Source organism: Hakea prostrata, chromosome 2 (genome assembly GCF_041222555.1).
Source record: "Hakea prostrata isolate BN-2017 chromosome 2, UWA_Hpros_2, whole genome shotgun sequence".
NCBI lineage: Eukaryota > Viridiplantae > Streptophyta > Magnoliopsida > Proteales > Proteaceae > Hakea > Hakea prostrata.
In genome coordinates, this window is record NC_142601.1 from 66,885,187 (window position 1) to 66,909,918 (window position 24,732).

The 24,732-nt window shown below is 38.0% G+C and overlaps 4 protein-coding genes across 5 annotated transcripts; 2 read left to right on the forward strand and 2 right to left on the reverse strand.

The window, feature by feature from the left end:
• Positions 1-597: 597 nt before the first annotated feature.
• On the reverse strand, positions 598-6,730 carry LOC149025837 (protein LSD1-like). 2 transcript variants are annotated; one of them, XM_089146044.1, is made up of 7 exons: positions 6,409-6,730; positions 3,657-3,770; positions 2,980-3,093; positions 2,216-2,328; positions 1,127-1,195; positions 960-1,031; positions 598-852 (listed from the first exon to the last, which is right to left on the reverse strand). In XM_089146044.1, exons 2-7 carry the CDS (start codon positions 3,766-3,768, stop codon positions 811-813), a joined length of 522 nt encoding a protein of 173 aa, XP_089002170.1. In that variant the 5' UTR covers positions 3,769-3,770; positions 6,409-6,730; the 3' UTR covers positions 598-810. The 2 variants fall into 2 exon arrangements, with proteins under 2 accessions (XP_089002170.1, XP_089002169.1); XM_089146043.1 differs by having other exon boundaries at positions 3,657-3,775.
• Positions 6,731-8,239: 1,509 nt separating this feature from the next.
• On the reverse strand, positions 8,240-13,863 carry LOC149025838 (protein RETICULATA, chloroplastic-like). Its single transcript, XM_089143201.1, has 7 exons — positions 12,991-13,863; positions 12,779-12,877; positions 12,131-12,351; positions 11,714-11,783; positions 11,474-11,553; positions 10,173-10,237; positions 8,240-8,743 (listed from the first exon to the last, which is right to left on the reverse strand). Exons 1-7 carry the CDS (start codon positions 13,615-13,617, stop codon positions 8,550-8,552), a joined length of 1,356 nt encoding a protein of 451 aa, XP_088999327.1. The 5' UTR covers positions 13,618-13,863; the 3' UTR covers positions 8,240-8,549.
• A 315-nt stretch (positions 13,864-14,178) lies between these two features.
• On the forward strand, positions 14,179-17,437 carry LOC149025839 (protein FAR1-RELATED SEQUENCE 5-like). Its single transcript, XM_089146045.1, has 3 exons — positions 14,179-14,921; positions 15,039-15,101; positions 15,198-17,437. Exons 2-3 carry the CDS (start codon positions 15,059-15,061, stop codon positions 17,174-17,176), a joined length of 2,022 nt encoding a protein of 673 aa, XP_089002171.1. The 5' UTR covers positions 14,179-14,921; positions 15,039-15,058; the 3' UTR covers positions 17,177-17,437.
• Positions 17,438-19,714: 2,277 nt separating this feature from the next.
• On the forward strand, positions 19,715-24,289 carry APPR6 (Tetratricopeptide repeat (TPR)-like superfamily protein). Its single transcript, XM_089146046.1, has 3 exons — positions 19,715-19,995; positions 20,830-22,588; positions 23,344-24,289. The coding sequence occupies exon 2, from the start codon at positions 21,023-21,025 to the stop codon at positions 22,460-22,462; it is 1,440 nt and encodes a 479-aa protein (XP_089002172.1). The 5' UTR covers positions 19,715-19,995; positions 20,830-21,022; the 3' UTR covers positions 22,463-22,588; positions 23,344-24,289.
• The last annotated feature ends 443 nt before the right edge of the window (positions 24,290-24,732 follow it).

Genomic DNA, 24,732 nt, shown 5'->3' on the forward strand with positions numbered 1-24,732 from the left:
ATGTACCAGACTGATGCTTCTCTGGATATTTGAAATACAGGAACAAGAGACACCCAAAACACATCCATCATCTGTGTTTACTTTCTTTTTCCCTGTAAACATCTCTAGTAATTGAAATCCAAGCTCTTCTTCCTTTAATACCTGGAATATAGGCTTTAAATTTGGTTTTTTTTCTTCTTTTGAATTTAAGCATGAACCCAATTGTTGTGACTCCTAATTATTATGAATGAGTTGCAGGGAGATGGAGATAGCTGACCAAAGGGTGGAAAGGGACATTTCTGAGGAAATACTACAAGAGAAAAAGCAAATGGTTAATTTTCATGGGGTTTCCTTTTTCATGGTTCAATACTTTGTGATTCGAAGACTGAGTCTTCAGGTTTTGTTTGGCAGGTAGAAAATATGTGAGAGAAAGACACAAATTAGCCAATCATTGTTATCATCATCACTAGAAGCCCCTTTGATCAATCCCATTTCGAAAGTAATTTTTAGCTACAAACAAATCTTATATTCAATCCTTCATTAGGATTTTGATACAATACTATAGGGACAAAAATAAACCAATGTCTATGTATGTATACATTAACATAGTCAACCATGTTGTTGCAAAGAAACAAGTCCCACCAAGGTTACATGTAAAATACACATTCAAAACTCATTCCAAGGCAATTTTTACATATGTCACAGCCAACATTCAATTTCCAGTGAGGGCAACATTTCCATAATTTCTTAATTTCGAGCTCCAGCTCCTTGAACAGATTACATGAATAGGTTGTACTTACAGATGGAACTTCGCCACTAGAATGCAGTAATTTATTTTCTTCCAGTGCTGACTCCAACGACAACATTGCTTACCTGCAACATTAAGATCTGGATCATCAATTCTTGATTCTACAGACACGTTTTGAGATTTTCAAACTAAATAACTAAATCGTAAGTAGTCAGGAAATGGAGAAGCATACCAGTTTCCCACTTTCATCCATGGACATTGGGTTCTCGACAACAACAGTATGACCATGAGCTTGTGGCATTGACTGAAGCATACACACAATTTGTTTAGCAATTAGATTTGCCAGAAACAAGTTAGTTTTTTGAAAAGCAAAAACTCAGCATGGTTTCAAGAACTCACTGTTGAAGTTGTGGGCATGCTGGCACCATTTGGTCTTTGCGCAGGGAGTGGCACTCTCATGCTACCCGTCTGTGATGAATAAAACAGCTCAAAATACAAAAATAACGAAATAAAATTTGAGAGTGTTAAATGCAATGTCTGTAGGAGGAACAAGTTTCCTCACTTGGTAATTTGAGATTACCATTTAAACATTGCATATATAATCAGTATAGGACTAACAGAAGGAACAATAGTGACAAGAAAGGAGGCGAACATATGCATGGCCACATGCCATCACGTTCCATGCCTCACATGGGTACCATTCATGTATTTGTTTACTCATAAGAAAGGTTTGGAAGTATGAAATTGTTCAATGGACAATAGTATTTTTTGAGCTTGATTAACTTTCCAGAGAGGCCTTACTATTTAGAGAGGATCCTAATTCCTGGCAGAATTGGTGAGAAATCCCATCCAAGCCAACCAAAGCCATCCATATATTGACCAAGCAATAAGTGAAAAACTAAGATCTGCTGATCAACACTTTCATTGCAACCGACCATTATGAAAGAGTTGAACAGTTTACCCAAATTAGGTGCCACTACAATTGACAAATAATGTGCACATTTATTATAACCAACAGACTACCCAGAAAATTAATCATTAACTACTGATTCTCCAACAAAGAATAATATGAATCTCATTAAAGGATAACAAATGGAGAACATTGAAGACATAGACACTGAACCCATAACAAACTTAAGATGTGGCTATCTCAGACAGTTATGTAACATCAAAATGCTGTAACTACTGCATACTGAATTACAGCAACATTAGCAGCCTGCATCCTCCCACAAATCTAAAGAAGAGCCTTTACAGAAGCTCAAGTGAGAAAATTAACTTTCCATATTGATGTTATATGGATGGTTTAGCTATCTCAAAGTACATAGTCGAAATAACGAAGGTAACTGAAGGTAATTGTGAACTCTTCAGTCTAAAATGTTTTAATATTGACCAGCTTATACTGTCATAAGTCTTCTAATGCATCTACTGAATGAGTTGGTGGAGACTGATGAATGCTAAAATCTGAATAATAGAATCAGATATACTCACCCCAATGTTTGTAACATATTGGCAAACAGCACATTTGACTGATGGAGCTCCACATGGATACATAAGCATTGTATGGCAACGTCCGCAGTTTACATGGGCAACATTGCTACGTGCTGCACAGAAACAACCAGAAGTTATATTTAGACTCTGAAAAAGCCAATCATGAAAAGAGAGAGAAAGTGAGAACTGCATCTTCTTTTTTTCCCTTGTGTATGCATATGGGAGGCTTGACTTTATATTCATCTTGGACTATAAAAATTAACTGAAACTAAGAAAGTTTGTATGAATAACATGGATGAACAGATTAAAAAATCCATCCCCATATGATTTTGGTATGAAGAACACCTCTGTAGAACTTATTATCATGGGAGGAATCACCATGCAAAAACTTATGTGACAGGAGCATCCTAGCTGTCCAATCTATATCTATAGATAACAAAAGAAGAAATAACAGGTGCAATAAAGGGAGTTTCTAATAACATCATCCCATAACATGCTTTTATGTACAGCATATTGATAGTGGGATATCCGATAAGAAATGATGAGCCTGCATAAATGAGCCACTGAAGGTGCAGGGATGACCATTCTCTCCATAGCCCATTAAATATCACTATCATTTGGAATGATGACTACAACACATGGGAGCATGAAACAACTGGATCAAAATAACAAGAAGTTAAGAGCAGTACAGGAAATCTCTAAATAGACCACTAATTGTAGGCATTGAATCTTCATATCTTCTCAAAAAGTAAAATTTTTTATACCTGGCCTTGCAAGGTTGAGTGTTTGGCAACATGAACATCTAACACTTGATGCCCCACGAGTATACATCAACAATGTTCTGCAACCTCCACATACCAGCTGAGCCATTTCCATCCCTGTATGACATGTGTTATGGAACCAAAAGTTAAGGTCAAATGGTCCTTCAGAATCCCACCATGGGTAGTGTTTTTTCAAATCTCACAAAATGGAATCTGTTCCAAACATATATGCCATGGGATTTAAACCATTAAGCTGTCCCCAAATTAAACTTACAATACATTCAGCAATGAAAACACCAGCAACTTCAATCAAAAACTAGTAGCAGAAATAAGGGCATTTCACATATGAGTTTCTGTGGTTACATTCCTCTCTTCATTGTAACAAAAGTAGAAAGATGGAACCCAGAAATGAACTTAAAATAAATTTTTTATTTAAAACAACCAATAATTGAGACATAAAACTAACCATGAATTTCTGACATAATCAAACAGGAAAACATTACTGACTGAGCTAATATATCATCTGCTAGCACTAGCCTCTAGTTAATAATTTCTTCTATTCTACCAAGTACAATTTCTTATCTAACCATTGGGGGAAGAACATTTTAAAGCAGTAAATGAACAAAGATAAAAAATTTTGCTTTCATTTTTAACAAGTTCTTTTCTGGAGAAACCAATACCTGGAGGTGGGGCAGAGGTAATTGTACTGCATAATGCACAACGGACATTTGTAGCTCCTCTTGGATACAGAAGAACGTTCCTACACCCGTTACAGACAATCTGGCTCTCCATACCTAAACTGTCAATGCATTAAGCATTAGTTCAACAGCAAGAGTAAATTTCCAAATCAAATCAGATGAATTCATCTCCACTTTTGGTATAATTTATCAGTTATTCAGTAATAGATTCAGCAACAGCTTTAAAATATTCTGGAATTAAATTTTTATGATAGTATTGTGCTCCAGAGCATTCCAAGGCGGTACAGATTTGGGTTGGCACTCCAGACAATCCAAGACCAAAGAAAACTAATATTGAGAAAAGAAAAATACAGTTCCTGACCCCTATCTGAGATTGGACCATTTACCTAAAAGAACAGTAAAGCTCCAGTAAAATACAATTTGAGAGTGCATAACACTCTCAACCATGATACTAATCTGAGACACTATATCTGTTCAACGAGTATGGCTAACTGAATGAGACAAATGCACTACAACCATAGCTTTAGAGTCATTATAAATGGGATTCCTAAACCTCCCAAGGTAAAGGAAGTGTCACATATGATTGAACCACCATCTAAAGAAGGTCATACATCATAGAGGTTTAGTCAAGCTTAGAGGAGAAAAAAGAAAACTAATATTCAAACACCTTGGCAGACATAGTTATCAAGAGCTGTCTTATCTCATTTATCATTCATGTAGTCGGATGGATATGGCTTCTTCTTCTTCCTTTTTTTTTTTTTTTTTTTTTTTTTTGGGGGGGGGGGGGGGGGGGTTGAATAAAGTATCATTACCAAAAACCCCAAAGGGGAAGACAGGAGCTTCAAAGAGGGAAGTGAGGAGGTGGTGAAAGGGGAGGAGGCCCAGTCCTTAACTAATAGGCTCAATAGTGGAACCCATGATCGAGGTAACAACAATGAGGCTATTCCTTAAGGCATCCATAACAGAGGGGTGGGGTAATAACTGAAGTCTAGAGAGGAGATCAAAGCAGATGGTTTTCCAAATTGCGTCCAAGGACCTAAAGTTGGAGGTCCATCCCCTAAGGTTTTGCTCCCACTATAATCGATGAATGGTAAAGAAGGGTGGGCCTAGCGCAATGGTGGAGTCTCTCCATTGTGCGCTGGAGGTCGCGGGTTCGAATCAGCCTCTCTGCAAAAAAAAAAGCAGGGGTAAGGCTGCCTAGAAAGTCCCTTCCCCAGACCCCACAGTGTGGGAGCTTCGGCACTGGGTACGCCCTTTTTTCTTATAATCGATGAATGGTAACTACAGAGCCACTTACCTAGGACTCTTTAATAAGGAAATGTATCGGGAAAAGACTAATATGGCAAAACATAAAAGAGAAGATCATGCAAATTAAGAATATTTTTTGGAACCAGACACTTAGATAGTAACTTAGCAATATGATAATGAGGAAGTGCACTGAATTAGACTTCACTTATCTGGTGGTCATCATGCACAAGAATCAATTTACGGGTTTTATCAAAGAAAAGCACTAATACATGTATCTGGTTCCGATCCCCACACAATAAACTATAGTGTTTTAACGTTTGGGAATTTTGGTCAAGCAGCACCAGGAATTTGTTCAGGATAAGCTCAGCATCCAGGTGGAGTGCCAGATTCAATCTTACTGACCAAAGGCAGAGAACTTCACACAAGCATAAAGCTCTCAGCTTGCAGACTGTCATTTTGCAGTGTCAGTTGCAGACTTCGAAAGAACCAAAAAATGTGGAAGTCCAAACTAAAGAAAGCAAAGTTCATCAAGTGCAGTTTCTATATGTGTGGCAGAACCAACGGTTTATTTATTTTAAGTGGGAGTTACAAACCTGATAACTTAATTTGGTCATTGAGGACTGATAATTCACCCTAAAACTTAGTTCCGGGAACTGACTTGAGGGTTGGGGTCATGCATGACAAATGGCAAAAGTGTGTCATGTGATATTCTTTGAATGCAGGAGCAGCTTATAGGCAGGGTAAATTACCAACAAGTTCTTTGCTATGTTCAATTGTATTTGTTCCACATAATCCTCAAGTGAAAACATTTTGGTTTGAAAAATCAACTTCTACACCAAAAGCATGCAAAGTTTTTGACATTCAAACTGATTGAAAAAAACAATTAAATAATGCCAAGAACTCCTGTAACTCCTGCATAAATGATAACAGCTGGAGACAATCAGGATTACCAAATTGGAAGAGAAGAAGGGGGGTGGAGGTGATGACTGACTTATTGTTCAGAAAAATAAAACTACATGGAAAGGTACCAGCCGTTCGTAATGGGCATTGCCTTACAATTTAGATTATCTAGTATATTCTAATCGATTAGCCATTAACAATTGGGCGTTAACAAAATTATGTTCAACTCGTTTCTTGTTCTGAAGATTAGGAAAAAGGTTCTAAATGTGAAGGATAAAATTCCACAGGCAAAGGACTCCATGTTCTTCCACATCAAAATTATAGTAAGTTCATACGTCAACAAACAAGAAAAAGAAAAAGAAAGAGAATCTTTTCTGCACATGTTATTGATTTCATCACAAGATTAAGAATTTAAACTATAAACAGAAAAAGAGACACCAAACAATCAGAATATTTAGCCTTTTTCTGGACTCTAATGAAACCAAGGAACAGTGAGAATTCTCATAAGTTGGATATCAAAATTACACAGGAAAACTAATACAAAGTCTCGACCGTGAGAAAATAAGCAAAGATTTATTGAGATTACCTCGATGGACTCGATAAATTTTACTGTGGGATGACCGATATATGCCGAAGAATGTCTGGGTTTCAGGGAATCCCCAACGATATGTCAAGATGGTTGAGAGACCCAAATCTTAAAACATTACAAGTAAAAGACTTGAAGCAAGAAAGCAAGAAACCCTAGGAACCTGAGATAGCTTTGGATGAGAATTGGGAAGGAGAAGAAAGAGGAAGATGAGGAAGAAACCGAAAAACTTCGCGACCTTGTATAGAAAATTAAGAATCCCAGCTGGAAATTCCAGATCGAGAGTTTCAAACTTCAATGTAAGACTTAATTACACGCGGCTTAGAATATCCAGACAAAACGTAATCTCCTCTGCCATTTTAAACTATATATTTATTATTATTAAATCCCAAAATTACTATTAAACTTGTCATTTGTATTATTTTATTATTATTTTTATATTATATTATCATGAATGATTATTTTGTTTTGATTTTTAGGCAAGGCAATTATTTTGTTATTATTTTTGCTTGTGGTTAGGGTATACCGTTTCAAATTGAATAAAAGATTTTATGATTTTACCACTGGAGGTGGTAGTTTAGTGGTGTCAAACTCACTTTCATGCAATTTGGTAATTTTTATATCCTAGGTTTGAATTCCTTCTACTCGTCTTTTCTTTCATTGCGCAGTCATGTGCTCTTTGATCTGAGAGTAAAATTTCGTCTTCAGTGAGACAACGTTGATAGGGTTAGTACTTGTGCTGATAAATCATAGAGTTAATGTTAACCTGGCAATGAAATCTCTACTGGCTTTTTAGACTATACTAGGTCATTGGTGAGGCTATGTTGATGGAGCCAAAGCTTGTGCTAGTAGTTCATAGGGTTAATGCTTGGATAGATTGAACTCGAAAGTTAGAACATTGTGTGAAAGGATCACAAGGCCGCCATTACTATATCCTGTATTTTTTCCGTAAAAGATTTTAAAAAAGTGATTTTTAATAGTAGATTAACACACAAGAACACTTTGTCATTGTTTACCCAAAAAAACACATTTTTTCATACACCGTAGATATTGGTTATCTTTATATATTATATGTCCCATGCCTTCAATTTCTATAGCTCGGTTTTAATTGGTCTCTCACTCTCTCTCTCTCTCTCTCTTCTTACGAGATTTGATAATGCTTGCCAATCAAGACAATCGATAATGTTTCGACCGTTAAATTTCCAAAGAATAAAACTAAATGTATGAAAATAACACCGAATCTTACTCGAACCAACTGATACACAATCTTTTACTAAAAATACCTGTTACATTATCCATCCCTTAAAAGTGTTTCTTTAAATGGGAATCGCATCCAAAAAGAGCAAAAAGTGAACCTGGGTAGACATCCTTCAAGTCCTTCAAATGCTTTTTATATTTTAAGAATCAGAATTGGAATCAAATGGAATAAGTTTTCATATATATCTTTTGGTGGTAGAATTAGATCATATAAGAAGTCGGCTCCCAAATAACACGGATTGATCAATTTTGTAGTGGGTTTTAAGTTTAGTGCATTTTTTGACCAGTTATGACCAATTCATTCGAACCAATCCGAATCTGGAATCATTTCTCGTATCTTTGAAAGTCATCATCTGGCATGAGGACAGAAAAGATCCAGAGATGATGAAGGTGAAGCACAAGAGATCAGAATCATTATATGAACCCTGCATGTGATAAAATTTGGAAGCACCTCCTGAATTGGTCATGAGAAGAACCTTCTGCCTTTACCACAATAAGAAAACCTAGCAGATTAGCAAACTATGGCAGGGGGGGAAGGCAATTGTGTAGGTAAAGCTCTAGCTAAAAGCATGACAAAAATTAACCTTACTATTATTACCAGCAATCATTCAAAAGGAAGAGTTAGTTAAAAGAAACCCAGATAAGGTTACAATCCAAAATCCAAAATCCAAAATCCAAAATCCAAAATTCAAAATTGAACTTTATCTCTGCTCCTGTCTCTAATGTGTTTGTCAATAAAAACAGCATCTGAGCACAACTCAAAAGATAACATTTGGTATTCCTCCTTTCTCCCTTCTTCTTGGTTAACTGCATAATTTAATGGAGATATAAGATAACTTACTATTATGACCCTTGCCTTAGGTACGCCCATGTAAGATTACTTGCTATTGCACCCCACTCAATCTGGCCCAGTCGATAAACTGCATACCACCATAAATATTATTGGCAAAACGCACACCAACGGTGAATCCCATTGAAATAAGTGGGACCTTCTTTGCCATAGGTGATCCTTCAACCAGAGTTTCTAGTCCGTTTATGATCTGGTAACGGGTGTTGGAAGAAACACCAAGAAATACACCTGAGTGTTCAAAATGATACCAATTAGCATCATGTTAGATAAAATCTAACTACACCAGGCATTTTAACTTTCAGGTTAGAATAATACTGGGGCATCAATGTGCCAAATAATGCATCATTCATCAGACAAAATGATAAGCAAAATATTTAACGTTTGTAGCAAGGATTTGTATCCAATAAAGTTATGCCAAGTGGAAACAACATTAGAAAGATCAAGAGAAAAAACACAGAGTAAGCAACATTTTGCTGATATGAAGATACAGCAATCAGCATGGTTATCATGGGGCCAATGCAGTGGCCAGAAGTCTTGAGTGGAGGCAAGGCCTTCACTACCCATACCTATTCCAACAATGTTTGCCAATTCCGAGTCTGTTTTATTCTTCTTCCCAAATTTGCCCCTCCCTTTGCTTTTAAACCCTCTCCCCCCCCCCCCTTTTTTTTTCTCTCCCTCAGCTGGATAGGGGGCCTTGGCAATTAATGTAAGGAGAGATATGAAAGATTTGACACTCAGGCTGTCATAAAGTCGATGGAAAAGGATATGAAACAGATATTGAAGAAAGTAAGATTAAACAGGACATCTTGTATCATAGATGAGTTTTGATAACTGAGGCAATCAAATGAAGCAATGATACAATTGTGAAAACTAAGAGGAAAAGTAGTTGAAACATTGTGGCCACTCAGGGATTTTAGACTCTTTCCGAACATCTGTTGAACATCAATCCACAAGGCCTGGTCAACAGAAGAAATGAAGCAGAAGCAGTGAAGAAGAAGAAGAAGAAAACTTTTAAAAATTAAGGTGTTATCTCACAGGAATAAAGACCATTTATCATATCATATATTAAAAACTAGCACCCCAACCACCCAAAATAGAAATACAATATCAGTACAAGTGCATAACAAAGAGCTACATGCCAAAACAAAAAGTGGGCAATAAAAACCATGTTTGGTGGCACCATGCACAGCATGAAAACGTTAAATTTTTTAGCAAAATAACAACGTAAAGAGCCCCAGGCATGTGTGACAAAGCCATAGGACTCTTGGGACAAAGGATATGTGATATGTCATGACAGGACACAGTTTGTCAATAAATTTTTTAGCAAAATAACAACGTAAAGAGCCCCAGGCATGTGTGACAAAGCCATAGGACTCAATTGGGACAAAGGATATGTGATATGTCATAACAGGACACAGTTTGTCAACAAAAACTGTTAGGCAAGCCTTCACTAAATAAATTCATGAAGAGGCTTGATGTCATACATATGGGGGAAATTTTTTTATAACCCCAATCAGGACAGACATAATCAGTACGTTTAGGGGACCTTGCAGACAATAAGGTCCATGTCATCCAATTAACATCCAACACATTTTCACAAGTACAATAAGTATTAAAAAAAAGGCAAGTAGGAACATGAGATGTATTCTAGACGTACCCCAGAGAGCAGCACTTTTCACAAGAGGCGGCACAGGTATGTCCTTTTCTGATTTATTTATGCTCCTGATTGCATAAACAGAGTCATAGTAAGGAATCAAAACACGGAAATTACATAGAATAGTATACAGGCTTCTGCAGTCAGTAGTTTTCCATAAAAGAGATATTATAAAAAAATAAAGAGAGGAAAACACAATTGTTTGAGCTTCCCCCAGAAGTTATGGTTTTACACATTTATCCATGTAAATGACAGATTTCTAGGAAGCCCTAAATGATTAAATCAGAAATCCATAGGAACCAGAATTGCCATGACAGGTTTATAGACCATATTTCATGAAAATAACAGAAGATCAAAAGGATCTGGTGTAATTGAAACTCAGGTTACGTTCTCTGTCAATGTAGGGTTGTATAACATTAAACCCTACTGAATCCAGTGGTCAGATTCTTAAGATCCGAATATTACTAGCTGAAGAAGAATTCCTAAAATCTGAGAATTGATGATGAATATGGAAATCAAAGTCAGGAAGCAGGTCTAACACAATAAGGCTGAGGTATTAATAAGCAGAAATCTGTAGTCAAAAGCAGAAACAGAGCCGGAACTTGATATCCAACTTGTATGAGGATAAGCATATCACAACCCAAAGATGATATTCTAGATCCCATTGACAGCTCAGAATAGTAATTGATCAGCATGTATGGATGCAAAATTGAAATATATGTTACAAAGTTCAGAGTATTACTTTGTTCGGGTAGGTAAAAATATTGATCTGTATAAAAAACTTTTCCCTGCTTGATACTCAGATCTGGACCTTCTCCTATTTAGTTCTAGATTTATTTTACTTCTTTTTGCCGTTACAGAAATCTACATTCACTGTTCATTATGCAGACTAATCTAAATTCAAGATTTATTTGGGAGATTCTCATGTAGGCAGCTTAAGATCTTTGACCCTCTTGCCTGTGTTAATCACACATCAGGCGATGGGAAGAGTTTTTACAAGAAAACTGCTCAGGCATTTCAGACAATGAAGAGAGGGAATTAATGGAGCCTTTGATTTTAGGCCAGCGGCGGTGCAGAACAAACTAATCCGTGACCAGCAAATTTTCCGAAACTGAACTGAATTGAATTGTTATTTGAAAAAAAATGCTTGCCAAAGAAAGAAGGTCCATTTTCCCACGTAGTTCATCGGTCAAACCAGCAATTCTATTCTCAAAGGCGTATTATCTTAAACAGACACAAGTAAATGGTATGATTTGTACAAGACATAAACCAAAACTTTAGGATATATTGGTAGAGATATATACCGTTTTGCAGTCATTATCATATTTGCAATGCCTTGTCCAATAATACCACAAGTAAACCCAACTGCTCCATACAACACACCCTAGATTGAGAAAAGTAAAATCAGCAATAGTTGATGAATTTCAGAAGTCTGAAATGAAACAGAAATGCTAAAAATCTTAAGTTCGCTGCGTAAAGTTACGTTTCAAAAGGTTAATAGTCCCCTATTCAAGTTCAGATGCACGTTTTCATAGATGTATTACCTTATAGAAGTATGTAGCTATCCTTTGCTGTACTGTAAACCTGCAACCGGGTCTTTCAGCTTCAAACACACTGCATTTAGAAAGAAAACAAGCTTAATCCATAGTTATCAAAGCAGCAAGGCAACCATGAGATAGGAGAGGGTCATAAAGCATGGCAACACAAAGAAGGCAGCAAGGTGCCTAAGGTGACCAAGGAGGTGGGTTGCCTGGGTAATGCCTTGAAAAAAAATGCTTAACCACAACTAGTAAACGCCGCAAATGAGAACAAAAAGAACGTGACCAATGAGTACATGCCAAGCTTATAAAATGTAAAAGCATAAGTGCTATGGACTAGCCCAGTCCAAACCTAACTTACATATTAAGATTTTATCTATCAAAGTCCCACAGGATGAATTCTTCTTTTCATGGAATACTAACCTACTAGGCAGGGCTCCAGAAGCACGTTGCCAGCGGCCAAGTAAGCCTTTTGATACAGTTGGCTGCCCAAAACGAGCATAGGGCGCCAACATAGCAACTAATGCAATGTCAACAACCACACCGACTAAAAGATCAGCAGCATACAGCTCAAATTCTGACCAGAAATCCTTGCCCCTCTTTTGGACTTCCGCAAAAGTAGCACAACAAGAGTCGATTGCAACCTGAACCATGAAAAATCACAAGTAACATCATTAGGATATGGCAGCTTTATGCAAGATAGGAATGGAATGGAAGTGCTTCCAGCACCCAAAATGTAGGCCATCTTCCTTGTAAGGAAATGTTTTTCAATTGTTAACCATACTTCTCCAGTCATCTGGTGAAGCCATCCTGTAGGTAATCACACCAGCTCTTCTTAACACCCAAATAAAATAAAATAAAATAAAAAGCCACCAGCTTGCTGAAATCAATGATTTAATGGGCCTCGGCAAGTGGGAAACGTTTGCCCAACATTTGAACGGTGTGAATTAACACAAATGTGATTTTAGCGTACGTAGATGCCACCACTTATTGTGACTCTACTTTGGACTTTTCAAGTTAAGTTGAACTTCACATAAGATACAAATCAAATAAACCTCAACAAACACAAACCTCTGTTCCAACTTTAAAAAGGAAAGCTGGGTCAGCAAGCATACGGTTGCGAAGCAATGAGCAGGATCTAATTGCAAAGCCTAAAGGCCAGGATGAACCCTACGTTCAAAATGAAAAAAAATTTCAGTTGTACCGGGAAGTATCATAAATGCAACAAGTTCCTATAATAAAATTTTATTGTATCAGCACAAAATATTAATATATATGTAAACCTGCAGATTGAAGTATCTGTCAAGAAGAACTCTGCGAATTCCAATAGTCTTAGCGGCTTCTAACATGTCCGGAGGAAGACTAACCCCACGAGCTTCAACCTCTTTCATCACTTCCATAAATTTCACTAATGGACCAAACTCTTTTTCCTCATGGTCATCCTCTTCATTACCACCACTGCCACCAGAGCCACCACCATTACCACCTCCATGTCCTCCTGTTCCACCTCCAGACGGAATTTCTACATTGCCATCAGTACTGCTCAATGCATAAGTACCATCGCCTCCATTATCAATGTGAGTAGAACCTGAACCCTTTGTCAAAGAATTGTCTGCATCCCGTTGCAAAATCGTAGACCTCGAATTCCCGCACTCCAGTTCATTAGGCGGTTGTGAAGGAGTCTTGACGATGAAGGCATCTCGCTCTTCCCCCGAAAGACAAGCAAAAGTCTTGTTTTTTGATGAAATTGACAAAACCCCTGCCTTCATGGAAGGCAGAAACCCACGATCATGCCTTCTAATACATCCAAAAACTCTAGCGTCAATTCTGTACACTCGTTCCATTGAATCAACCACATTACGAGAATCTCCTAAATATGATAATCTGCAGCTTGAAGGGCAAACTGCCATGTTCTTCGCCTACCTTTTAGATTCTCAGAGTTAAAAAAAAAAATTACTCAAGCAAATCGAGAAATGAACATAAAGAGAAATCAGAAAAATAATAATCCAATAATTCGAGTAATCTCGATATTCTATCGAAAAAACAAGACAAATCTCTATTCTTGTATAAGAGTAAGCAGCATCTCTCAGGCCGATCAGAATCAGAGTTTGAAGAGTTAGGGCTCCCGCCTCCTCAGTCCTTGCAGATATATTGAAGAGAACAATTGGCAGTGGCAGTTAAAATATAGAGTGAGGGTTTAAGACTTTGAAATTTTCTTTCTATTACATTTTTGTCCTCGATGTCGTCCACTTGTCACCGCAGTGTGATTTTTAATTAGGGTAAAATAGGTAAAACGTAAATTAAATTTGGTTGTCAGTTGTCACCAGGTACCGTGATAAATATTGGAAATTTGGAATTCATCTGGTAGCGTAATGACATAGTTGCCCTTCTATGTAAGATTCTGATTGACCGTACATCACTGGAGTGCTCGTGCTCTCCTCCGCTGCTTGTTCATACATATAATTGTTTATTATTCGTGTGATGTCTGGCCTCGTTTCTTCTACTTCTCTCTGGTTCATCTCCTACGCTACGGATCCAAAACTGATGCCATTTCCACAGTTGATGTTGATGTCTCCAAGCACAGACTGGATTCAGTTGCTGTTAGAAGTATAGCACTCGAATTACAAAGCACTCTTCAGGGTTTCTCCTCTCTGTATTACACGATTTAGGGTTTTAACGAGATCCTCCAATTACTAGTTCGTGATCAAGCAGAAAGGCAGTTTTTTGGTATGTCTCCGTTTAACCATCCTGTGTCTCCATCAAGTTTCAATCTTTCCGTTTTTTAGCTCATTTATTTTTTATTTTCAGCGACTTCACCGTTCATGGTGAGCCCAAGCATTGTATTACAGGCTAATCTTTCGATAGAATACTTTTGATTTCCGTCAAACCTTCCACCTTATCTTCACCTTTGTAGCTTCCTCTTTGTGTGATTTCTTGTGGCAGATGAATTTTCAACAACGGTTTTGAAGTGATCTAGACTAGCATTGTGCAATTTGTATCAATCTGAGCTATTACATCCTGAACAGCAATTATATTAGAGCTGATACACTTCTGCTATGTAAAATTGAGTTATGTAATGGTCGGCGGACCACAGTTGTAGCCTGAGGTCAATGCATCGAAGCAGCCTCTCAGTCTCAGCAAAAATTGCTGGGGGTAAGACTGCGTAGCAAAATTACCCCCTGGACTCTGCTTGTGTTGAAGCTTTCGGCACCAGGTTCGCCCTTTTGATGTTACTTTTAGCACACTGCCATACACTTCACTTTTGTGTTGGATTCGAACGACATATTTTGAATGGTCATAGATTGACTTGTGAGGGCATATACTTCTGTAGGTGAGCATAGTCATAGAGACATGGAGGATGCTTCAAGGAGTTACTGCTTATATATGGAAGAAGGTGTGGATATTTTAGGAAAGTAGGTTATATTGGGGTAGAATTTTTATTTTATGATTTCTTATTTGTCATTGAATGCCATGTTGCATTGTTTGACAGAGGATGTTTATGGAAATGAACGACAGTCTGAATTGGAGAAAGCAATTCAATTGGATGCTGCAGAGTTGGAGCCTCAGCTAGAAGATGTATACATTGAGACACAGCAGTCTTTTGCAGATGAAGCCCAGAATAGTGATGCTAAGGGTACCAAGGATGTGAATGATTTTGAAGAATCGAATGACCAGCATCTTAAGAATTCAAATGAAGCACAAACACCCTATATTGGAATGAATTTCCTGAACTGGGAAGAAGCTTATTCTTTTTACAATTCTTATGCCCGGATGAAAGGTTTTCGTGTTCGCATAGGTAGGACTGATGTATCAAGGAAAAGGGAGTTAGATGGTTCGGGGCCTAAGGTTTTTTCAAAGAAGTTTGTATGCAACAAAGAAGGTTATCGATGTGATAATGACAAGCGACGGAAGGGTAAAAAAGTGCATCATCGGCCTGAAGTTAGAGTTGGTTGTCCAGCATTTCTTTGTATTAAACCAAATTCAAATGGTTGGTTTGTCTACAAATTTGAGTCTGATCACAATCATCCACTAGTTGTTGAAGACCAATCAATTAAGCCCCGATCACATCAACAGTTGGCAGATGGAGTAAAATCGTCATTTGATAATCTCCATAGTACTAGTCTCCATAGTACGAGTATGGTTCAAACACAAACAGTCGATGATAATGTGGACTACTTTGCTGGTTATAACAATATAAGTGTGACAGAGGAAATGGAACAAAATGAAAGGAAGATGATTGAAGTGGATCTGCAGACAGTTTTAACATACTTTGAGTCTATGAAAGAAAAGGATCCCAAATTCATTTATTCAATTAATGTATCTGACAAACAAACATTGAGTGGGATTCTTTGGATTGATGGCAAAGGCAGATCTGATTATGAAAATTTCGGCGATGTTGTGGTGTTTGACACAATGTACATGACAAATCAATACAGATGGCCATTTGGCTCGTTCACTGGTGTGAACAACCATGCTCAATCTATCTTGTTTGGATGCGGTTTTGTTGCCAGCCAAACAAAGGAGTCATTTGAATGGTTGTTCAAGGCATGGTTGAATGCAATGGGAGACAAGGCACCAAAGGCAATTATTACTAATGAGTGTTCTGGTGTTATACCTGCTCTGGCTAGTGTTTTCCCTGAAACTGTACATCGCCTTTGTTCATGGCACGTCTCTAAGGATGCCCTGCAATACCTCAGTTCTTTGCAGTCCCAGAATCCTGAATTTGAGTTAGAATGGAAACAGTGTGTCTATCATTCAAGGTCAGATGCAGATTTCCTAACTCGTTGGGAAGCCATGATGGTGAAATATAATTTGAAGGCCCATTCATGGTTAATAGAGAAGTTTACCCAAAGGAAGTTATGGGTGCCTTGTTATTTGAGAGGCACATTCTTTGCAGGAATGAGCTCAACTCAGCATGGTGAGGGGATGAGCAGTTACTTTCAGGGATATTTCAAGAGCCCTATGACGTTGCTTAGATTTGTTAAGGAATGTGAAAGGGCTGTTGCTAGGCGTAGAGAGAAGGAAGCTGATGCAGAGTTCAAGTCACTTACCCGATTACCTCAATTAGAATCTCTTAGTCCAATTGAAATGCATGGTAGACGGGTGTACACAAGGGTCGTGTTCGAGATATTTAAGAAAAATTTCAGTTCAAGCCTAAGCTTATCAGCCGTAGAGGAGTCATTTAAAGGGTCAGTTAGGAAGTTTAAGGTTGGACCCTTTAATGTTCCAATTGAGCATAGATGCATTGTTGAGTATAACTTAATTGATGAAGAGGTACATTGTAGTTGCCTAATGTTTGAGTTCATGGGAATACCATGCAAGCATTTTTTGAAGGTTCTGCAAATGGTTGATCGTGATAGTATACCCTCCAAGTACATTCTATCTAGGTGGACAAAAGAAGCAACGTCTGGATTGTCTGATGATTATACTCGAAATGATGCTCCTACTACTGTAAATACATGTTCATGATGGAGCTTAACAGAGGCTATTTGCTCTCTCAATGTTAGTTATGCTCCCTCCCCTCCCCCCTTCCACCTCCTTCCCACTCTCTCTCTCTCACACACACAACATATACAGCACTGGAATTTTGAATGGAAAATTGACTACAATTATCTCCAATTTGGTGAAATTATGAACCTCACTGCCGACCAGTTATTTATCTATTCTCTGTGTTTTCATTACTGTCACGAATGAATCAGTATTGGAACTAGTTTTACATAACTGTTTACAATATTCCACACAAGCTTCATCAAGCCAGAAATTTTCATCGGGTAGTTGGTCGCTTGCAGTGTGTTGGTGTTCTTATTTACATCACATATTGTGACACAACACAATAGTTTACTCATAGAACCCAGAATAGTGGAAGGAGCTGGGGGTGGAAATTCAACAACTTTCTTTGCCTTTCATGGCTTATCTTCACACTTAGTTTCTAAGGAAAGATTATAGTGTTGCAGAGGATATGAATCTTGTAAAACTAGGATTAGACTCAGCATCGCATGCTCAAAGATCAAGTATTTCTTTTATTTAATTTCAAATTCCACAATGATGTGCAAATTTGTACAGCTTTCTCACTTGTTTGTTTGAAGTCAAGAAAAAATATACTTGTTGTCTCTATAACAGGAATTAATGTCATTACAAGTCCATACTGAAGCCATGTGTTCAGCCGAATCATTTAATGTTGCAATCTAATATTGATTTTCTTTGGCATTTTTCCATCCATATAAATAAATTTCAGTGGGAATGCTTGACTGCATTAATTTGGTGATTGCAATGATGCCATTCTAATATTTTGTGTATGCTTTTCCTGAGTCTCTTCACCTTACTATATTCTTTATCCATTGTTTGATGTGATTACTAGAGTTGAAAACTAGTTCCAAATTGGTTGAGCTTTATCCCAACTGGTCTCCTTCAGCTTATCATTCACTTACTATCCATTATTTTGTTAATTGTTAATTTATCTTTAGGAAAGTTTAAGCTAAAGATCAAGCATCGCATCGTTATTTGAGGCCTTGGAGATACAGAAATGATGAATTGCATCAAGTGTTTCAGGTTTTCTTCCCCTTTTCATGATAAACTCAATCCAAATCAGATAAGCTGCTCAAATATTGAAGCCAAAAAAGGTCAAAAGGATTGAGTTTTGCCACTACAAATGTGCAGCAAGGTGAGTGCTCTTTCTTTAAGGACTCTTGCAGAAAAATCTTCATTTTGCTTGAGGGGACGCACCAAGGCTGGAGACTCTACTGGTGCTGGCTGTGGAAGATATGAGTTCTGTCGGTCAAGATCTTAACTCCTTGCTGGTTTCGTATGTGGGTTTTTTCTGAAAGAGTTGTGTAGGAGTTTCTTGTGTTCGTTATTTTCAACTATCTCCATAATGACATCAACTCCTACAAATAAATGTCATTCTGCAGCTACCGTACATCTGTGCCAGTTTCAGAGGAAACTTCGATGACAGAATATTCATCGAGGGGTCAAGGTTAGATTGTAGGTGTGGACCAAAGAAGAAGGCTGGCTTTTGAGCTTTCGTCAGCTGGATGTGGCTACTGTAGAGTTCCTGTGACTCCTGTCAATGTGGTGATAGCAAAGGATATGATAAAATAGATTGAAGAAAATTTTTGCATGTCAAACATGGTATCTAATTCTAGGGGAACTGGTATTATATCAAATCTGTTGTTAAAACAAAAGCATTTGCTCCCATTTTCATATGCGTCAGGATTGGTGGTTCTCTCTAAATTTACATGGAGAGTCAGTAGTGCTCTGCACTCCGATTAAAACCTGAGGCATCCGTGGCATCGTACATGACATTCGAGTCGAGCATATGGCTTTAAACTACATGCAAAAATGTACAGCTCAAGAACATGATTGAGAGTCACTGAGGCCTCTGGAAATTCTGTGTTTTGAGTTCTGGGAATGATAAAGGGGCCTATTAGAGCGGCTCTACTTGATTGAATTCTGCACTGGGCATGAATATTGAACCATAGAAGGGGCGTCTTATCTTATTTTGATTCGGATTTCAGACATGTTAAAGTCAATGATGAGAGACCCCATCAACCAGAAAGGAAGAGGGAGCCTTCAGGCATGCGAAAGTCCATGATAATAGACACAGGTCAATAGCCATTTCTTTGAAACATTCTCTAGGATTTGGAAGCAGTTGGATCCATACAGGAGGTTTAAATTGTTCTCATTTAATTGATATAAGTCTACAAACCTATACATTAGGGGTTGCTCTACTATACTTTTTTAGTACAAAGCAGGATGAAGATATTATATATGTCATCAGCAAAGGTTGAACCTACGCCTTCTTTACTAAGAGATGTTGATCTTACAAACTGACCAACCGTGTGTGATGGCCGTTGCTTTATACTTAAATTATATATGTAAAAGCTCACCCAAACTGAAGAAAAGGAACTTAAAGGATGTAGTCGAGGCACGCGTGAACAGGTTTGGGCGAACCACGGTATTATTATTTTAAAAAGAGAGAGAAGAGGGAGAGAACCGGCCCGCAAACCCATCCGGCTCAAACTCGTTTGAGATACCCATGAAGTCCAAATTCGGCCTGCAAGCTTCAGTTTTCTACCCTCTCTGGTTCTGGACCTGCCTATGATGCAAAGCTGATGCCACCGTTCATTATAACAACCAACAGGTTATTGGCGACACCACGTTCATGCCTGCTTTTAAGAAGCATTTCACTCGAATAACAAAGCGCCTCTCAGGGTTCTTCCTTTCCGGTTAGGGTTCTAACGAAATCCTCCAATTACTAGTTTGTGATCAAGCAGAAAGGCAGTCTTTTGGTATGTTTCCATTTTCATCCTTTGTCTCCATCAAGTTTCAATCTTTCCGTTTTCTAGCTCATTTATTGTTGATATTGAGATATGGATCAGTAAAGAATCTTTCTCAGCTCCTTGATTTTTCAGCTCTTCCATTATTATTGCAGATATTGTCTGTGTTTTTGAATATTGATGGTGTTAAATCTTAACGAATAGAAGAAGGAATCTCCGAGACTCCGACTTAGAACTGACAGTAGTGACCCCTACCCTTTGCCTTTTTCGTTTAGAATGGATTAAGGTGAGGTACCCTCCATTGTCGTGTTCCTTGTCTCTGATGTTACGAATAATCCAATTTGCACTTTAACCATTTCGTACTACTATTCTATCATGATTCATAAGGATACAAGGACACGGCTCTGCAGGGAGGTTACGATAGGGGTGCAAGTTTGGCTCAGATGATCTGATGTCACATTGGTTTGCGTTAAGCCTGATCTGGGTTGTTTTCAAAGTTTTGACCCTGCGGCTGGATTAGGGTTGGTGTCGAGTTAGGGTTGTGTCTTACATGGGCCAGTTCGGTCCAGCTCTAGTATTTGTTGGATATTTTGGTTGACGTAAGGCAATGATATGGAATTATGCATTGTTTTATTATGAGAGAAAAAAGTCAGTCCACTGTTACTATGAGGTGATTTTCTTAAGATTATTAATGTAGCACCTTGTGTTTACTATTTTCTTCTCCCAAACCCTGGTCATGGTGTCTGACCTAAAGCAGCAATCAGACTTTGTTGTCTATGCATCTGTTTCTCTTCATTTTTTTTTGGTTTTTCTCACAGTTGATGTTGTTTTTTGTTTTATTGACAGGAGAGTCAAGCAAGATGCATTTACATGGTTGACATTCAAGTTTGGAAATCTGTTGCAGATTGGTTTTCATTTCACTGCTTCTCTGAACCAAGAGGTGGATACGTGGATGACTTCAAGTTTTGCTTCTCTTGATTTCAGTTACTTTTCCTAGCCTTCCAGTTCAAAGTTCACACTCTTTTTGGGGGGGGGAAAAATGATTAGGCTTCGTGTTTCCAAGTCTAGAATTTATTCAAGATGGGAATTGTTTTTGAGAATGTACTGTTCTAATGGAAGAATGGAAGAATTTTCTGATCCTACAAAACGAATATGTAAAATTATCATGTCCTGCCCAAATGTAGGGCTAGAAACCAGCCTCAATGAAAGTGGAGTTAGGATATCACCAGAATTAGTGGAGGATGTACTAAAGAGATTTGAGAATGCTGGGATGCAAGCTTATAGATTCTTTGAATGGGCTGGGAAGCAGCGGAATTACATGCACAGTGTCAGAGCTTACCACACCATGATTGGGTCTCTTGCCAAGATAAGGCAATACCAGATCATGTGGGATTTGGTGAACAGCATGCGGAGCACGGGGATTCTGAATGTTGAGACTTTTGGTGTGATCATGAGAAAGTATGCCAGGGCACAGAAGGTGGACGAGGCAATTTACACATTCAATGTTATGGATAAATATGGAGTCCCACCAAATCTGGCAGCTTTCAACAGCCTACTAAGTGCATTTTGCAAGTCCAAGAATGTGAGGAAGGCCCAGGAGATATTTGATAGCATGAAGGACAAATTCAATCCTGACTCCAAAACTTATAGTATATTGCTGGAAGGATGGGGTAAGGATCCAAACCTGCCAAAGGCAAGGGAAATCTTTAGAGAGATGATTGACAAAGGTTGTACTCCTGATATTGTGACCTATGGAATCATGGTTGATGTACTCTGCAAGGCAGGGAGAGTTGATGAAGCCCTTGGAGTTGTTAGAGACATGAGTGCTAATGGTTGTTGGCCAACTTCTTTCATATATAGTGTGTTGGTTCACACTTATGGCATAGAGAATCGGATTAGTGATGCAGTTGACATATTTCTTGAGATGGAGAGGAATGGAGTAAAGGCTGATGTTGCTGTGTATAATGCTTTAATTGGTGCTTTTTGTAAAGTAAATAGGTTCAAGAATGCCTTCAGGGTTTTGGATGAGATGGATCAGAAGAGAATACATCCCAATTCAAGAACCTGCAATATCCTTTTAAATAGCTTGATAAGCTGTCGTCAGACAGATGAGGCATATAGGGTCTTCCGCCGGATGATCAAGATGTGCGAACCTGATACTGATACGTACACCGTAATGATAAAAATGTTTTGCGAGACAGATGACTTGGAGAGAGCTCTGAAAGTGTGGAAGTACATGCAATTGAAGCAATTTGTTCCAACCATGCACACATATTCGGTGCTTATCAATGGATTATGTGACAAGGGTGAAGTTTCCAAGGCTTGTATTTTCTTAGAAGAGATGATAGAAAAAGGTATCCGGCCATCTGGTTTAACATTTGGGAAGTTGCGGCAATTGCTTTTAAAAGAAGGAAGAAGAGATGTATTAGAATTTCTTCAGCAGAAAGTGAATCTCCTGCTTGAAGAGCCTTTACACTGAGAATCTTAACTTAGAAGCTATTTACTCAACATAGGGAATTAGATGGATCCATACAGCTAGTTGGTGGTTGTATTGAGATACATTGGTCTTGCTTAGTGAGTACAATACCTTGTGAAGCTTTAGCAGGTCAGTGTTTTTTTTAATCCGTTTGCTGTATGTTAGTTCTGTGTTTTGCTTGGTACTTCTAATGGTTTGTTCCATAAGGGCTTCTGATAAACATTTAAAACATCTGATCCAGGTTGGTTTAGAAAAAAATCAAGCTGTGCTGCTTTCATACTGTTATCAAATTTTGTTGATTAAGAAGAGAAATCATTAACTACAGAATAATCGTGTTTGCATGGAGAAGCATGTCCTTCATGGAAAAGTTTCAAACAAAAAGCAAGCTATTTTTGAATTTTTCCAAACAAATTTCTCCTGCTTTGTTGTGCCACTGCCACCATAGTATATTTTGTAGATTTTATCAAGGCACCTGTCTAGCAGCTTTCTCAGTGTCAATTGAAGCTAGCAAAAGCTGCTGGGATTATTTATTTAACTGTCACCATCAAATCATGGTAATTGTTAAATGGGAGCAAAATCTCCTGCTGCTTCAACTAGTTGCAAGGGGAAAAAAAACAACGGCCTGTTTGTTGGACGATGGGACAGACCAAAATTTGGGAAGGCCCGGTTTTTCCTTCCTTTCCCAGTTTTAAAAATCTTCAAGGAGATGAACATCCCCGTATTAGTATTTTTGTTTGTAATTAAACTTAATAGTCCCTAAGCCTAGAACTTGGAATTTGAATAAATTTATAAACTATTCCTTGATCAAATTACTTTCATTACATGTAATTCAAATACCTTGCACGCCATCTAACATTTATTGTTCTGCCTTTCCTCTGAAACAGGTAACCTATCTAAATGGTCCCAATACCTTTGCTCCACTATTTAGAGATGGGTAGCACAGCAATGAGAAAATGCTGGCCAAAGATTTGGAATTGCAAATGTGCTACCTAAGATCGTAGTGGACCTACAGATATGTGTGTGACAAGTACTTCCAATGAGTCAAGTCATCACCAGTAAAAATACCTAAGAATGATTGTTCAGCCTTGTGTGAAGGAGAGAACTGGATAGACTAACTGTGTAAGTCGTGCTTCACTCGCTGCTTGCTGGAGAGCGATCGTCTGTGCACCCCTCAAGCTTGAGTATAGAAGAGATCCGCCCGATAATGATGCTTCTGCCACACAGAGAGACAGCACATTGGTTTTTGATGGATGTTGCTGCCATATGTTCACATTAAGGAAGTTGAAGATAGAAGTTAAAGAATGTAAAAGCAGATAACTCAATGGTGATGATAAAGAAGAAGTGAAAAGCTGTTTGTTGGGAAATGGCTAGGACCTCCAGTAGGATCGACTAAAGAGTTATTACCCATGTATCTATGGTTATGGTTGGTTTCACTGTAAACCAGGGGTAGTTGATTATTTCAGCTGCTGCACCAATGGGCAGAAGCTTTATCAGTATGGTAGAAAGACTGGAGCTTGAACAGCCACAACAATATCAAGAGGCTGATTTTGGAGACATGCTGTGAAGAAACCTTGGAATTGTTGGAGTGTGCTCTTGACTTCTATGGATCTTTCGTTATCTGTGATTACACAACTGTAAACAGCTCAAGGATTATTGTATTGAACATGTTATGTATAAATCGATTGGGTGCTTCTGATGGATTTTCTTGGTTGTATTTTGCCTCTTGATTTACTCCTTTTGGTTGAATATGATGATTTGTATACGAATAAAAATCCTCTACTGTGCACAGCAGTATACCATCCCAACTTGACATTTGGATTATTCTAAATAAAAAGCTGAGATTAGATGATTGATTTTCAAGTGAAAATACCCGAGCTATTTGAGGATTAATCTGTTAAGTGAGAAAAAGAAAGAAAAGAAAGAAAAAAAAAACCCCATGTTTTTGTCCTATATCTTCCTTGGATCCAAGTTTGGGGGCTTTGCCTTTCTTAGTTGTTGCTGAGATCTCTAAATAGGAGAAGCTAATTTCTCTGTCTCTGCCCATCTTTTTAGAGGTCAGGTGCATACTTGCTTCTTTCTTTTCCATATAAATCTTACTCTAGAACCAAATCTTAGTCTTTATCTTCATTGTTTTGCTAGATTTTGATTCCACTGAGAACTTGAGAGTTTTTATTTGTAGATTTGAATTGGTTTCAGGATTCCGTATAAACATTTTCTCCATTGGGGTTATCCAGATTATATGACAATAATTCAGAGAGTGGCAATGATGAGTT

Coding starts and splice junctions, on each gene's coding strand:
- LOC149025838 (XM_089143201.1), bottom strand. CDS start 13,617: ATGGCAGTTTGCCCTTCAAGCTGCAGATTATCATATTTAGGAGATTCT. Junction 12,352..12,778: donor TTTTTAAAGTTGGAACAGAG/GTTTGTGTTTGT, acceptor TTCATGGTTCAG/GTTGCAATCGACTCTTGTTG. Junction 8,744..10,172: donor GAAAAGTGCTGCTCTCTGGG/GTACGTCTAGAA, acceptor TTGAACACTCAG/GTGTATTTCTTGGTGTTTCT.
- LOC149025837 (XM_089146044.1), bottom strand. CDS start 3,768: ATGGAGAGCCAGATTGTCTGTAACGGGTGTAGGAACGTTCTTCTGTAT. Junction 3,094..3,656: donor TACCTCTGCCCCACCTCCAG/GTATTGGTTTCT, acceptor CATGTCATACAG/GGATGGAAATGGCTCAGCTG. Junction 853..959: donor TGGATGAAAGTGGGAAACTG/GTATGCTTCTCC, acceptor TTAATGTTGCAG/GTAAGCAATGTTGTCGTTGG.
- LOC149025839 (XM_089146045.1), top strand. CDS start 15,059: ATGGAGGATGCTTCAAGGAGTTACTGCTTATATATGGAAGAAG. Junction 15,102..15,197: donor CTGCTTATATATGGAAGAAG/GTGTGGATATTT, acceptor ATTGTTTGACAG/AGGATGTTTATGGAAATGAA.
- APPR6 (XM_089146046.1), top strand. CDS start 21,023: ATGATTAGGCTTCGTGTTTCCAAGTCTAGAATTTATTCAAGATGGGAA.